Source organism: Anastrepha obliqua, chromosome 5, assembly GCF_027943255.1.
Source record: "Anastrepha obliqua isolate idAnaObli1 chromosome 5, idAnaObli1_1.0, whole genome shotgun sequence".
Lineage (NCBI taxonomy): Eukaryota > Metazoa > Arthropoda > Insecta > Diptera > Tephritidae > Anastrepha > Anastrepha obliqua.
This window is the reverse complement of record NC_072896.1, coordinates 47,224,183-47,240,139: the sequence shown is the minus strand read 5'-3', so window position 1 is coordinate 47,240,139 and position 15,957 is coordinate 47,224,183. Positions and strand designations below refer to the sequence as shown.

The 15,957-nt window shown below is 38.7% G+C and overlaps 1 protein-coding gene across 1 annotated transcript in view; it reads left to right on the top strand.

Moving 5' to 3' along the window:
- Positions 1-15,957, top strand: part of LOC129248135 (dual oxidase maturation factor 1) — a 65,591-nt gene that overhangs the window by 12,555 nt on the left and 37,079 nt on the right. The window contains exons 3-4 of the mRNA XM_054887580.1: positions 5,233-5,290; positions 5,586-5,720. Coding sequence (XP_054743555.1) covers positions 5,233-5,290; positions 5,586-5,720 — 193 coding nt within the window. The remainder of the gene's footprint in view (positions 1-5,232; positions 5,291-5,585; positions 5,721-15,957) is intronic.

Genomic DNA, 15,957 nt, shown 5'->3' with positions numbered 1-15,957 from the left:
AGTGGGTGTGTGTAACACAAACCTACACTGTATTTCATAACTGTATTACCATTTAAATTTTATTTAAAAGTTAAATGCGGAAATAAGTATGTATTATATGCAGTATGTACAAGGTGAAGTCCAAAATAAACAAGCCTGAGTTAAATAGAAACGACAGGCGCTTTGTTCTGATAACTTCGAGTTTATTTATTCCAAATAGACCCCTGTGGCCGCGATACACTGTTTTGCGCGATCTAAAAGCTTTTCGAAACAATGTTTCCGGTCATTGACCGGAATCCAGAATGTCCTTCAGGATGCAGGATGCGGACGCAACACGTTTTCCTTTAATGGCCAAATGCAATTTTCCGAATAAGTAAAAGTCACAGGGAACCATATCAGGCGAATACGGTGAGTCATTGATGGATGGATGCGATTTCTAGTCAAAAAATCAGTCACAAGAGTGGATCGATGCAATAAGCGCCGGCTTCCTCCTTCGTGTTATTCAGGGCGAGTTAGAAGAATGCGATGCAACAAACGTTTCAAAACGCCAAGATAGAAAATTGCATTGACGATTTGGCCCGTTGGCACGAACTCCTTGTGGACAATTCCCTTGGAATCGTAAAAAAAAAGAGCATCGACTTGACCTTTGGGTTCTCCAAACGTGATTTTTTGGGTGGTGGCTTGTCCGGGCCTTCCATGCGGCACTTTAACGCTTAGTTTTAGGTTCATGTTGGAGACACCATTTTCATCACCAGTTACAATGTTGTAAAGGAACTGCTCGTCTCTTTAATGAGGTCTTTCAAATGTTGAATTCTGAGCAATTTTTGGTCCTCAGCTAACTTGTGCAGAAGAAAACGTTCGCAGACCTTTCTTATGCCTAAATGATCAGTTAAAATTCGATAAATCGATGTTTTGGAGATATTCAACTCCGACTCCATGAATTTCAACCATGATTTCGGTTCATTTTTGATAAATTTATGAACAATTGCGTTGGATTTTTCGATGATTACTGATTTTGTTCGTTGTCATTTATGTCCTCACAACCATCTCTTAAAGAAACGTGTAAACCAGTCCTGAACTCTGGCACGAGATAGAAAATCATCGTCATAAACTTTTCTCATCAACTCAAATGCTTCCGTAAAGGTTTTAGCGGTTTTGAAACAAAATTTGATATTAGCTCTTTTTTCGAAACTCATTTTTGTACCTATGACACAAACATACTGACACTTTAGACGCAATAACTTCGCTTCCACTGAACCGAATGTCACCAAGCTTTCACTGGAAATCAGCTGGGGATGTAACTTCCAACGCACTAACTCATTAAAAAGATAGCGCCATCAAAAACATTTTTATATGACGTTTGTTTTGCTTATTGTAGACTTCACCTTGTATTACTTAAAAAAAGAATGAATACATTTCTCTGCTTACAAATTTTGGTAAGATTTAATTCCAGTAAATTTTGCAAGTTTTAAAATTCGATTTGGCTTCCTTTTTGTGCAGATTTCGTTAGTTATTATTGTAGATTCCTTAGTAAATTCCTTCCCAGATTCTTATTATTAAAAAATGCTTGTTTTTGGCAAACCAGTAACATTTTCTATGTGAGCAAGCTGGCCTTTCAGGAACTTCAATATCATATCGCTGAGACGACCATCTTGTTGCTTAGCTTGTGGAGATAGCGGTATTGCCCTGCTGGAAAATTTAACTTTCAGTCGCACTCTCTTTCAATATATTCTTCGGTGATCATTTTGGCCGATGGAAAATCTAATAATAGATAAAAATTGCTAAAAGACGATTCCTGTATCAGATTCCCCACTAATATTTCGACAGGATACAAATTTAGCCGATAACAACCAAATCCGTGAATACCATTAAGATTGCATTTTCTTCGTCTAATAAAATATTAAGTTTTCCAAATTCGGGTGACACATCTCACTGTGAAATTGAAATTTGAATAGGTCGAGCCAAGGAGCACCAGGAGATTTGGTGACTCCTAAAACACTCAGGCTAAAAAGACCATTGTATTTAAAGCTCTGGAAAGGGGGTAGATAGTCGATGGGGGAAGGAGAAAAGTATCGGAGAAAGAGATAGGAAAGCATAGAGACAAGAAAAAGATAGAGATAGTTAGTCCTGTGAGAATTTTCCAGATTCTTTGGCAAATCTGTAAATATCCTCCAGTTTTAGAGAACGAATATTACACATTCTCACGGCATCGGAACCTAAAATTCGTAGTCTTTCTCTAGTAAAGGCAGGTCAATCACAGAGAAAGTGCTCACTGCTATTCGTTTCTTCCGAGCAAGACAGGCACAACGGGCCCTCAATGATTCCAATGGTGGTCATATGATCCAATGGGTTGTATCCTGTAATAATACCGACCATCAACCGAACGTCTTTCCTTCAAAGTTTTAGTAGAAAGTTTGACTGTTTTCAGTTCTGCAGCGCTCTAGACTGAACCATCGCTTTTTATATAAATTGCATACATAATCGACATCTCACTGTACGTTTTGATGAAATTTTCTAAAGGCTTTCGAATCTCATCTTCATACATTTTTATCGATTTGCCACAAAAAAGAAAAGGAATCATTATAATATTGCAAAATTGATAAGAAATTTCTGCTGCAATCGAATCAGTGAACACTAAAGTATGTATTGGTTTCGTCATCAACATCAATTGAGTTGTCGTTTTCTTTCGTGTCGAAAAATGTTCTATAGCATTTTTTCTTGTTGGAAGATAGTGGCTACTGGTTTGAATTTTAATAAAATGCAATCCCTTAGATACCAGATTTGCTGCAAATCGGAGAGGAAAGCTTCAATATTGAGATCCTCAACGTCAATGGTTATGTTTCGAACCCGAAGGATAATGTTTTTTCTTTAATGTCGATCCGAACATACATTAAATCTATAAATTCGATTAAAACGTCTTTTTACGTTAAAAAAAACGGCCATGCGCGAATAAAGGCGAAAACAGTATTCATCCCTTTCGTCATATGTATATCAAGTTATGAGCCCGAAATTTTAGGCCCTTCCTCCTTTGGGATTCTTAATAGGATCAACATATCATACAACCCCGATTTTTTGAGAACGCCTTAAATTTGCAGATGAATGTGAAAGGCGATGATCATACAAAATGTTTCATGACGTATAATTTGAATAGATATCGGTTATCAACTGTATTCAGTGGCTGAAGAAAAAGTTTAACGTCCAAGGTGGTGATATAATTATAAAACAGAGTGCCAATAATAGCATTGTTCGTATGTCCATACAATAAAAGCAATGGGAAACACCGAACAGTTGAATATTGGTGGCAAAAAATTATTTTTTTTTACCATTGAATTTCAGAAATTGAATGGCACAATTTAAAAGAGGAATGTATTACTAAGTAAAATCCACAATTCTTTTTCTCCCAAAAGCAATATGTTTTGTAAGAAAAATTTAAGTGGCACTACTAAAAAGTTATGAATTTCAATAGCATCTACTGCATGTATGTATATATTTTTTATGAAAACTTTAATGTTGTTTCTATTAAAATATAGCTTTTTCACAACAGTGTGAAGAAAAAATACTTTGCTTTTTTAAGAGGTTCCGAAGATATTATATATAATATATATATATTTGGTGCGTACATCCTTTTTGGGTGTTTGGCCGAGCTCCTCCTCCTATTTGTGGTGTGCGTCTTGATGTGGTTCCACAAATGGAGGGACCTACGGTTTCAATCCGACTCCGAACAGCAGATATTTTTATGAGGAGCTTCTTCATGGCAGAAATACACTCAGAGGTTTGCCATTGCCTGCCGAGGGGCGACCGCTATTAGAAAAATGTTTTTCTTGATTTTGGTGTTTCACCGAGATTCGAACCTACGTTCTCTCTGTGAATTGCGAATGGTAATCACGCACCAACCCATTCGGCTACGGCGGCCGCCGTTATTACATAAATTAAAATATCATTGTAAAATACTCCGTTTGCAATTTTTGTAGAAAAAAATGATATAACAATGATTTATTAACAGTGATTTTCAGTCAGATCTCTGACTCCGCCTCATATTTATGAGGCCCGTCTTGATATTTTTCCACAAATGGAGGGACCTACAATTTTTGTGCCGACTCCTTACGGCAAAAGGTTCTTTATGAGCAGTTTTTCTCAAGGCAGTAATACACAAGGGGGGCTCTCCATGGCCTGCCGAGGAGCCACCGCCTTCACTTTTTTTCCAATGTTTGGTGGTTTGTGTCAACCTGGGCACTTCCGCATGGTAGTCACGCACCAATCCATTAGGCTACGGCGGCCGAAAAAAAATTTAATGAAGTAACACTCATTTAAATTTATAGTTAAATTGTGCTAAGCAGAAGATGAAGAAAATCTTGAAGCGTAATTTTGGCACTGCACGCGTCTATGCGTTTTTTTTAGAACTTCGGCACCGTCCACTATGAACTTAGGAAGTCAATCCAAACATCAAATTTCTGCATTTTATTTTTTCTAGTTTCTGAAATATTTAATTTTTAGTGTTTTTGAAAAATACCGCTTTATAAGAAGAAGGCATGGTTATTGCCCGATTTCGAACATTTTTCTTACCATCGGCATCTTTAATAAAAACAACTTATGTATGTACCGAATCTGGCTAAGATATCTTTTTTTTATGTTAAAATTAAAATATAAATTTAGAAATTTGTACTATCGATGCAATGGAGGTAGCCCTAAGTAGTGTCTAAGTTCAAATATTTTTGGAAATTTTCTTAACTAGCTTAAACTGGCTTAGCTTAAATATTCCTGGTAGATCTGAAGAGATCTCACATTGAACAGAAGAAGCCGTAGTGTGGCAAATATTGTTGGAGTCGTGTTAAGCATAGTTCGTGACAAAAGTCTTGGCGTGTTTTAATAAACAGTTTAAACTTTTGTCAACAATATCCTTCAGAGATGAAAAGTATACCAATTCCAGGCAGTTGTAACGAGTTTTGCTTAGAGCTGGGCAGTGGCAAAGCAGGTGTTCTAATGTAGCCCTTTCTTCTTCGCATAAGTAGCTTGAACGTAACATGCAAACAAAATTTCATTGCCCAGAGCACTCCTTCTATTATTTGCCAAAAAAATGTATGAAGCCACACAACTGTGCGCCGCAAAATGTTATTCTTAATTAATTTATGTTTCCAATTTTTATTAATTTATATTTGTTCGCTATTTTTTTCATTTACATATTGTATTTACATATAAATATTTACTTCTGCGTACATTTTTTTATGCATACTTTATAAATTTTTTTTCTTTCAGAAATTCACCACATTTTCCACAGTCACACTCAGCCTGTTCGTGGGCTTAGTCATACTAAGTGAGTAGCTTTGCAATCATTTTTCATTTATGTACATACATGCATGTATGTATGTGTAGAAAGAATATGCATGCATTATACGAAATCACAGCTGGCCAACGCAGGCGCCTGCGCAAAGGTGCGACCGAACCGCGTGTGATTTATGCTTGCTAGCACCTTTATTTTATTTATTTGGTGTTTTTTATTAGCATTTTTTTCTACTACAAATGACCAACTATTAAATCATTAATTTGTATGTTGTATTTGGATTTAGTTTTTATGCTTTATTTAAAATTTGTTTCTTTAATTTGCACAGTTACGCGACTGGGCTCCGCTTGGCATGTGGCGCACACAACCATCATTGCGCCGTACAAGGCGTTCTCGCGTGAGAAGATGCCGTCGCGGATAGGCACGCATGTCGGCCTTATGCACGTCAATGTGACGTTGACAGGTAAGCGAAAGTGGGAGAAGGCGGGTTGGGGAGTTAGTGAGAGTCAAGTAAACGGCCTAAGTTTATGACAACCTCAATTTTTTCGGCATACAAAAGGTTTGTGCAAATATGTGCATGTCTTTCGAAATATGCATATGTTTGGTTATGGAGTTTTTGATTTTGGCGTTGGCAAAGGTATTGTTCGTTGCGTGCTAAAAATGGTATAGTAGAGGTGTGCAATCTTCTTGGTCCACTGACACACTGAATATAATGAAGTAAACTATTAATTCAATCATTAATATCCAGAGGATTTGGTTGTCCGAGGTTAAATGTTTTTATATTAATTTGTGTTTTGTTTTAGGTATATTTTTTTTATTCATGTGTATGCATTTGCATAAGAAAAAATTTACAAATTCTTCATGTACTTACTTAACAAACAGTTATGCCTAGTTTGGGCCGAAGACTTGGTGTTCGCCTTCATTTTTCCAACAAATGGAGGGCCATACGCTTTTAACCCTCTGGCAGAAAGTTTTCAATGCTAAAGATAAAAACTAATTAGGAAACTCAAAAGTTGAAACTAAAAATGAGGTAGTCAGAAAACTGAATATCTGGCGGTAAAAGTTGTTTATGATTAGCTGAAACCCAACAAAAAAAAAGTAATTTTCATTAAATTATTTCTGTTAGTTGAAAATTTATTGTATACCAGAGAACTCTAAATAGTAGTAGTAGTAATTATTTATTTATATATAAATATTGCATCTTTCTTTTTATTAATTTATACTATAATTCATTTAAATATATAAATATTGGTGCGCAACTAAGTTCTTGCGGTTTTTTTTTTATGAAAATACAACTTCATGCTGAAAAAATGGTTACAAGTGAATCGTTGAAAGTATTGCCCATCGCTGGCTTCTACTTTTTCCCATCTTTCTGGTAGATCTCGTATATCGTCGCGGTAAAACTGTTCATCTTTTGAGGCTATCCACGGATCAAGACATTTTTTCATGTCTTCATATGAATGGAATGTCTTCGACGGTTTTTGGCCTTCCTTCAGCTTCAGCCGCCGGTTTTTTCGAATGAAAGAGGAAAATCAACACTTCCCGCAAATGACGATTATTCGGCACAAAATCAGACATTTTCACAAATCCAAAAATATATGATACCAAAACAAAATCACTAATGTGTCGAAGCAGATTGTTTACCATATGTCTAAGCTTGGTTTATGACGTTTAGGTTAGGTTAGAACCGACTAACACATACTGCTGGCGGCATCTATTGACAAACAGCGGGAACTTAGTTGCGCACCTAATAGATAAGGAAGTAAATAATATATTTGGGCAATAACAGTGTTGTCTGTTACAGCTCAAAAATTAATTAATAAATAAACTCTGTAATAAGAATTTCTCTATAGCGTAAGGCTGAGTATATAAAAAAGCTTAGTGTTTTCCAATTGTGGCCATCGCGGCGTTTAGGTATGTTGTTCTGATTTTCGTTAGTATCGGACATCTTTCTAAGAAGTGCTGCATGCCTTCTTCTTCCTTGAATTGCAAAGGGTGCATTTCCATACGGACTTCCACTTAGCTTTAGTAAACCACATTTTGCTTTGAAAATTGTTATAATGCCAGCTAGCCGCATATCTTCTTTAATATGTGATTCTCGTTTTGAGTAGTCTAAGTGTTTGTGAACTCCCGTCGTGTTTGACTGTGTTTTTTGGGTTGCCATATTCAGACCTCTCAAATTCATTTTGGTAAGAAACTCCACAAAGCGATCTTGCCAGACTGCAGTGGTGATATTTGCACCTCTGGTACGGCAATAAAGTACGAAAGAGTTCATGCACGAAGGGAGTTGCAGATTCTAATTAGTAGCAATCCCGGGATGAAAACCAACAAGGGTAGAGTGAGTTTGGTGGAATTGAAGGGAATACTATATTGCACCATTATCTTGAACATTCTGGCTGAACAACTGATGTTTTTTGTTTGCGATTGATGACTGTGAAGTGATTAACAGAAATTACGTCCACCATGCAGTCATGACCTTGCAAGCTTAGCCTATAAATTTAGTACTTGGAATCCGTCAAAATTTTTTTTAAGTTATTCTCTTGGATACCAAAACACATTTTCATACACTTTTTTCAATCTTTAAACATTTAAACCGTTTCTTCTCCTTTATAATCTAAATTGTTTCAAAACACTTATCGCGAAGCTTAGGTTGTGTGAATGGGAAAATATTGATGAAGATTGTGAATGGTATTAGTGTTGTTTTTGGTCAAATAAGCGGAATAGGATTATTCGTGGTGAAGGAAACGTAATTAGTCTCTCAAAGTTCTGGTATTTTGCGATGAAAATCCTGGCTCAAACACTTCAAAACCTTCATACTCCAAATATACCTACTATTTGGCCTAGCAGAAGAAATTCGGAGTGCTTCAATCCGCAGCGAAGAAAGGAAATGGCCAGGAAAACCTTCATGGCGAACGGACTTTGTCGTAGTTTTTGAAGTGAAACTTCTTAGGCGTCTATGGACGAGCGAGAATGGAGAGTAAAATTTTAAGGCCATGCAACGTTTTGGGCATTTTCGTTCCGCGAGAGATAAAAAAGATGTAACGTAGAGGAAAAGGAGAGAGAGAGAGATATACCCTATATATAACTTAGATACACTTTGGGCTATTTTTCCTGAGTTTTTCCTTGTGGTTGCTAATTGCTAGTGAGAAATAACACTACCTACTTTTTGGAGCTTGTTTGTTGGTGCAAACTTGTAGGAAATATATTTTTAATGCCTACTTTTTGGCGTTATATTTCCTTGGTGCCTACTGTTTGAACCGTTTTTTGGTCCCAATTTTTTTGGCGTTTTTTTTGGTGCCTACTTTTTGGCACTTATTTCCGTTTCCTGGCTAGTGCTTGTGCGTACTATAAAGTGCTATCCATTCCTACTACTGGCATGCCTGCCAATCAGACAATGCCCTGTTAGGACCCCGAGAAGATTTCTCACGTTTTTTCTGTTTAGTTTCAACAGTCGGTTTGTGCGGCCCACGTCATTCTACTAGTTGTACAGGTCAGGGACTGAGACCATAGCCTGTTGGCAGCACTGATTGTGTGTTTATCTATAAGTATCTTGAAAGTTGCTAAAGGTATAGGTATGTTTGTTTTGCCTGGTTGGATCGGTAATGGTGTACCCAATCTCGCCAGTTCATCTGTTTTGCAGATGCCTTCTATGTCTGTATGACCCGGCACCCATAGCAGGTTTATTACAAAGTACTGTGATAGATAGTTCTGTCAAAACGTCGATACATTCTTTTACTGTCTTCGAGTTAATATTAGGCGATTTTAAAGCTTTCAGGGCCGATTGACTATCTGAATATATGTTTAAAACTCTTGTTCATTCCTTTAGAATGAAGGCCTCCGCCTACTTGATCATTTCATCACATCACATCAAGTTGGGGTAAAGGATGTGTTTAAATGCAACTTCACTGAGCTACAAAAGTCTGTCGTTTGATGTAAGAAGGGGTATTCGTCTAGTATTCTTGCGTGACCTCTTCTGTTAGTGGCTAAGTTGGCTTATGCAGAGACTAGCACCCCTTTGAATACTTTCTAGGCATTTTTCTGTTGTTCTTTTCTCGAGTGTTGGCCACCAGACTAAGACACTGTATGTCATGATAGGCCTTACCACTGCTGTATATAGGCAGTGAACTATTTTTGGGGTTAGGCCCCATTTTGCCCCCACAATTCTTTTGCATGTATAGAGTGCTGTGGCTGCTTTTTTTACTGTATCATTAATCGTATGTTTCCACGAGAGCTTCCTATCTAATACTAATCCTACTTAGCTTGCCTCTTCTCTAATTGACAGTGTGATCCCCTCAAGGGTAGGGGGGTTTAGAGCAGGTATCCTGTATTTTATGGTGAAGATCATTAGTTCTGTTTTGTTGGGATTTATCCCAAGACCACTCGATGCAGCCCACTGGCCTACATCGTTCAAAGCATTTTGCATTATGTTGCAGAGTGTATCTGGGAATTTCCCTCTTATTAATATTGCAACATCGTCTGCGTAGGTCACTACGTGTATCCTCATTTCCTCTAGCTTCTTCAACAATTGATTCATTGCTAGAATCCACATCAGAGGAGAAAGTACACAGCCCTGAGGGGTGCCCCTCTTGACGGATCTGCGTATCATCGAGGGGCCCAACGTCGAAATTACGAACCTGTCTAGTAGCAACTGTTCTGTAAGTTTCACAAGGCCCTCGGCGACACCCAGATCAGTCATTGCGCTTGTTATGGAAAAGTGTTGTAAGTAAGAGAAAAAAGTGTGTACGATATATCGAAAAAATTTACGCAAAGGGTTAATATACATACTCACATACACACATATATGCAAAATCTTAACAAGCACGAACAAAATCATCTTTCAACACTTACCATTTGAGCAATAGCAGTTTTGAAATCAATTCATGAAATCTACTTTATATTATGCCAGCCACTTCCCCTATAGTTAATCACACTTTCTACGCTTGCTTGATAATAAACAGCCTTACAAATTAACATCTCAATGCAAATAACTGACGAAAGCCTTCAAAAAAAACCCACTGGTGTAATCGAATAAAATGATGCAATTATGTGAATTAAAATTTCAAACACAGATTTATGTTAAATCTTATCTGCGGTTCATAAATTATGACTAAACATTGTTGCAATTTTGGCAGAAACTATAAAAGATAAAAAAAAAACAAATAAAAACTTGCAAATTATCAAAACGCTACACGACAAGTGTGAAAATGTTTGCATGGACAAAAAATATTAAAATAAATCATTATTAAATGGATGATCACATTGAGGAGGAGAAGAGCAGAGCGATTACAATGGGGAAGACGTGCAGTATATGAAATTGGTTAGTCAGATGGCGAAGTGTTGAAGTAGCTCGCGTGCGTTGACACGCCTTAATAAGTAAAATATTTTAATGTTGATCTGTTGAATTTTTTTTTATTGAAATTTTAACTTTATGCGTGTGCATAGCTAATTTACTTATTTGTGGCAAAAATGAACTGGTGTTCCAGGTCAAGGATTGAGCGTGGGTTTTTTCGAGTTCACTGTCCGGACATTTAGCAAACATCCTTTGGCTTGGCAGGTAAATTGTGACCGCAGATACGCACCATAATAGAGACTGCAGTTGCCTTAAATTGAATGGGTAATCGGCAGAAAGTATTGGAGATGAGTATATTTTCTGCTTACCTCTTCCCTCCGATAATAATCGCCTAGACTCCAGCAAGTCTGGACCCAATTCACTGATTCTAAATGTCAACGGGTTAATTCCACTAAAAATATGCACTTATTTACGAATTTTTTTTGGAAAGATGATTCATATAAATTTATTTATCCAATTAGTATACTGTAAACTCATATTTCAAAAATATTTTCAAAAATTTTCACAAGAAAATATACAAAATTGAGCCGTTGACAACAGATCTACGCAGCATTGGATCATCTGAAATCAAAAAATCAAAGAGTTTTCATTAGATAATCAATTGTCCGAGGTAACCCTGTCAAGTTTTTATTAAAAAAATTTTTTTTTTAATTTTTTAATTTTAATTTTTTTTTAATTTTTTTTAACATTTGAAGTAGAAGTGCGATTTTTAGACGATAAATCGCATAATATTGTTTATTGTAAAATAAATAAAAATTGAAAAAAAACCTCCCAGGGTTACCTCGGTAATTATGTAGAGAAAGTGTGTACAAAATTTCAGGAAGATCGGTCGAGTAGATTCAGAGAAAAAGTGTCCACCGACTTGAAAAACGTCGTTTTCCAGAAAATCGATTTAAAGTTTTCCATAGCAGGTAGCCGAGTCGGAGCGGCCAACGGTTGTCATGCTCTAACTTTGTGAGTTTTGTACCGATTGACTTAAAATTTGGACACAACATTCTTGAGATTATGTACATTCATTTTCTCAATTTTTTGACCCTAAAAACCCTACCTCCCCTTAAGTCATCGTTTTTTCAGACTTGATTCCGTATTTCTTTTTTTTCATTTGATATCAATGTTTTAAAGTTTCCCTTGCCTTTTAAGTAATTTCTGTTTCTATTTGAGTTTAATTCGAGTTATAAAGGATGCGATTTCATTTTTACAAGCTTCGCCTGGGGCTGAAAATCTAAATTAGAAGAATATCTATTGTATTTAGTGGTTTTCATTAAACTCCAGTTTTATCCACATCTTTATCTCCTTTTCTTCATCTTCATCGCTCCTTCTATTTCTATATATCTTCTCTTCTTCTTAATTGGCGCTATAACCGCTTACGCGATTTTGGCCGAGTTTAACAAAGCGCGCCAGTCGTTTCTTTCTCGTGCTAACCGGCGCCAATTGGACACACCAAGTGAAGCCAAGTCCTTCTCCACCTGATCTTTCCAACGCAGAGGAGGCCTTCCTCTTCCTCTACTACCACCAGCTGGTACCGCATCGAATACTTTCAGTGCCGGAGCGTTTGTATCCATTCGGACGACATGACCCAGCCAACATAGCCGCTGGATCTTTATTCGCTGTGCTATGTCTATGTCGTCGTAAAGCTCGTACAGCTCATCGTTCCATCGTCTGCGATATTCGCCGTTGCCAACGTGCAAAGGTCCAAAAATCTTGCGCAGAATCTTTCTCTCAAACACTCCAAGCGTCGCTTCATCGGATGTTGTCATCGTCCAAGCTTCTGCGCCATACGTAAGGACGGGCATGATGAGAGTCTTGTAGAGTGTTAGTTTTGTTCGTCGAGAGAGGACTTTACTGCTCAATTGCCTACTTAGTCCAAAGTAGCACTTGTTGGCAAGAGAGATTCTACGTTGGATTTCAAGGCTGACATTGTTATCGGTGTTAATGCTGGTTCCTAAATACACGAAGTCTTTTACAACCTCGAAATTATAACTGTCTACAGTGACGTGGGTGCCGATACGCGAGTGCGCCGACTGTTTGTTTGAAGACAGGAGGTACTTCGTTTTGTCCTCGTTCACCACCAAACCCATTCGCTTTGCCTCTTTATCCAGTTTGGAGAAGGCAGAACTAACAGCGCGGTTGTTAAGGCCGATGATGTCAATATCATCGGCATACGCCAGCAATTGTACGCTCTTATAAAAAATTGTGCCTGAGCGATTAAGTTCTGCGGCTCGTACGATGCTCTCCAACATCAGGTTAAAGAAGTCACACGACAGCGAGTCACCCTGTCTGAAACCTCGTTTGGTATCAAACGGCTCGGAGAGGTCCTTCCCAATTCTGACGGCGCTACTGGTGTTGAGCAACGTCATCTTACATAGCCGTATTAGTTTTGCGGGGATACCAAATTCAGACATCGCGGCATACAGGTAACTCCTTTCCGTACTGTCGAATGCAGCTTTGAAATCGACGAAAAGGTGGTGTGTGTCGATTCTCTTTTCATGGGTCTTTTCCAAGATTTGGCGTATTGAGAATATTTGGTCGATGGTAGACTTTCCAGGTCTGAAGCCACACTGATAAGGTCCAATCAGTTGGTTGACGGTGGGCTTCAGCCTTTCACACAATACGCTCGCTAGAACCTTATAGGCGATATTTAGAAGACTAATCCCGCGGTAATTGGCACAAATTGCAGGATCGCCCTTCTTATGGATTGGGCAGAGCACACTTAAATTCCAATCGGCAGGCATGCTTTCATCCGACCATATTTTGCATAGAAGCTGATGCATGCACCTTACCAGCTCCTCGCCGCCATGTTTGAATAGCTCACCCGGTAGTCCGTCGGCGCCCGCGGCTTTGTTGTTTTTTAGCCGCATTATCGCTATTCTCACCTCGTTATGATCGGGTAGCAGGAGACAGCCAGGTGGCTTGGTGAATCTTCTTATGCTGGAATCTGGTGCTGCAGACTACCATGTTTCGGGCCCCGGCGAAGTCGATCAGCCTCTGTCCGTTACCGGATGTTTCGTTGTGCAGGCTGAATTTTCCGACTGTGGGACCAAAAATTCCCTCCTTGCCCACCCTGGCGTTGAAGTCGCCAAGCACGATTTTTATGTCGTGGCGGGGGCAGCCTCATAGGAACGTTCCAGGCGCTCATAGAAGGAATCTTTGGTCGCATCGTCCTTCTCTTCCGTCGGGGCGTGGGCGCAAATTAGCGATATGTTGAAGAAACGGGCTTTGATGCGGATTGTTGCGAGACGCTCGTCCACCGGAGTGAACGACAGTACTTGGCGACGAAGTCTCTCTCCCACAACAAATCCGACACCGAATTTGCGCTCCTTTACATGGCAGCTGTAGTAGACGTCGCAAGGTCCCATGGTTTTCTTTCCTTGCCCCGTCCATCGCATCTCTTGGATGGCAGTGATGTCAGCCTTTACTCTCACGAGGACATCAACCAGCCGGGCAGAGGCACCTTCCCCATTAAGGGACCGGACATTCCAGGTGCATGCCCTCAAATCATAATCCTTAGGTCGTTTGCAGGGGTCGTCATCAGTTTAGGGAGGTCTCATCTGAGGCTTTTTAAAACTTTTCATTGGGGGCGATTTTTAAGTGGCGGGTCCCAAACCCAACGCACAACCAGCTATCCTGGAATGTTTCGCCTTCTCACGTTAGCTCACTCCCGAACGGATGTTCGGAAGCTACCCAGAGGATACGTGGGCTAATCCCGGCCGTTGTGAGCTGCTTGAACCATATGCAGAAGAATCGTCCTGGCCATTCCCAAGTGAATGGCGATCAGTAACTTTCCCCACTTGCGTGGACTTCTACACATGGAACCATCCTCCATTTCTATTTCTATATATGCCCCTATTTTAATTCTGTTTTTTATATTTCTCCTCATTTTATTGCATATCTTTGGCAGTTTTTATCGTTAATATTCTCTTTATTTAAATATTCACTTTCATCCTTGCCTTTATTTAATATGTTTTTGTTCCTATTTTTATAATTCGTCTTTGTATTAATCCTAATTTAAATCTTACGTCAATACCGTGACAGTTTCTGGCTCTATCTCTTGAATGGCATGTTCGATATTTGCTTTAAGGACCTGAATCCCTTATCGATTGTACGCATAATACTGGTCTTTCGCGGCACGCCACAAAAGAAGTTTTACGGCGATAAGTCGCAGCTTCGATCTTAAATCCATGTCATTAATTTTCGGTCACAAAAAATTCTTTATCATGCCTTGACTTTGTAGCACTTACCCTTGACCTAAATGTCGTTCTTAAAAAATAAAAAAAAAAACCAAATGTGCAATGATGTCACCGCTCCAAAATACGCACCAAGCTGTCACTCTCTGAGTACGCATTGGCTTCTTGGAAATATTTCGCGAAATTGCTGAAGCGTAAAGTGAATAATTTCGTTATGCGGACATATGACACTGATTTTCTACTACGAATTATTGTGCAAACTTGTACCAACGAGTTCAATATTTTTTTTGGTTCATTTGTTCTCGATGTCCGGCTGGGCCCTGGCCATGTGCTGTTTGCCATTGGTTGTGTTGAGTTGTGTTTTTCCGACACGTGGTTCTTACCAAAAGTATAGCCCAGAACATTCACACTCATCAACGAACAAAATCTTCACTTAGGGAATTACATAAACGTCAAATATTGTGACGTGAACTAAATCGAGGACGAGCAGTTGCATACAAATTTTGGGTATCGATTGCGAACGTACGTTATTCAGCAGTCCACACTGACATCGTGACTAATAGGTCCATCGCAATGGATCCATATCGTCCGTTTTGCAACTACCACTAATTCTATTAAAACTCTTTTTCGTTTCAATAAGAATTAATTTTGTGATATATTTCACAACCAACGAAAACCTGTTTACACACAACAAAATGTAATATTTGCTTTCACGACAAGAACATCTGTTTTATTAGCGGCCATACTTTCATTGTGGCACCACAGTAGGTACATGTCACGCTAGCCAAATGCGTTGTCGCAACGGACAGAACGGACCCAGTGTCGCAGTCCTATAAATAATCTGTATGAATCAAGGAAGAAAGATTTGAAAGTTTGCTCTTTAACTATGGTGAAAACTTTGGCTGCCACGTCACTTCATGCTGAAAAGATTTTTAGAGGTGTACTACCTAGCAGACCGTTATTCAACTCTGAGCGAATTTGACAGATATGCCGACGTCATTCGTTTTGTGTTTCACAAAATGTAGCTTTAGCTTAGTAGTTCCGTAGAATACAAAGTTCTCCTCAACATTTTTTTTGTCATCATACCTAACAAGCAAACCTGGTATCTATCATCCTCGACGTTCCTTGGGGATTCGACAGTCGATTTCTGCACAATCAGTTCACAT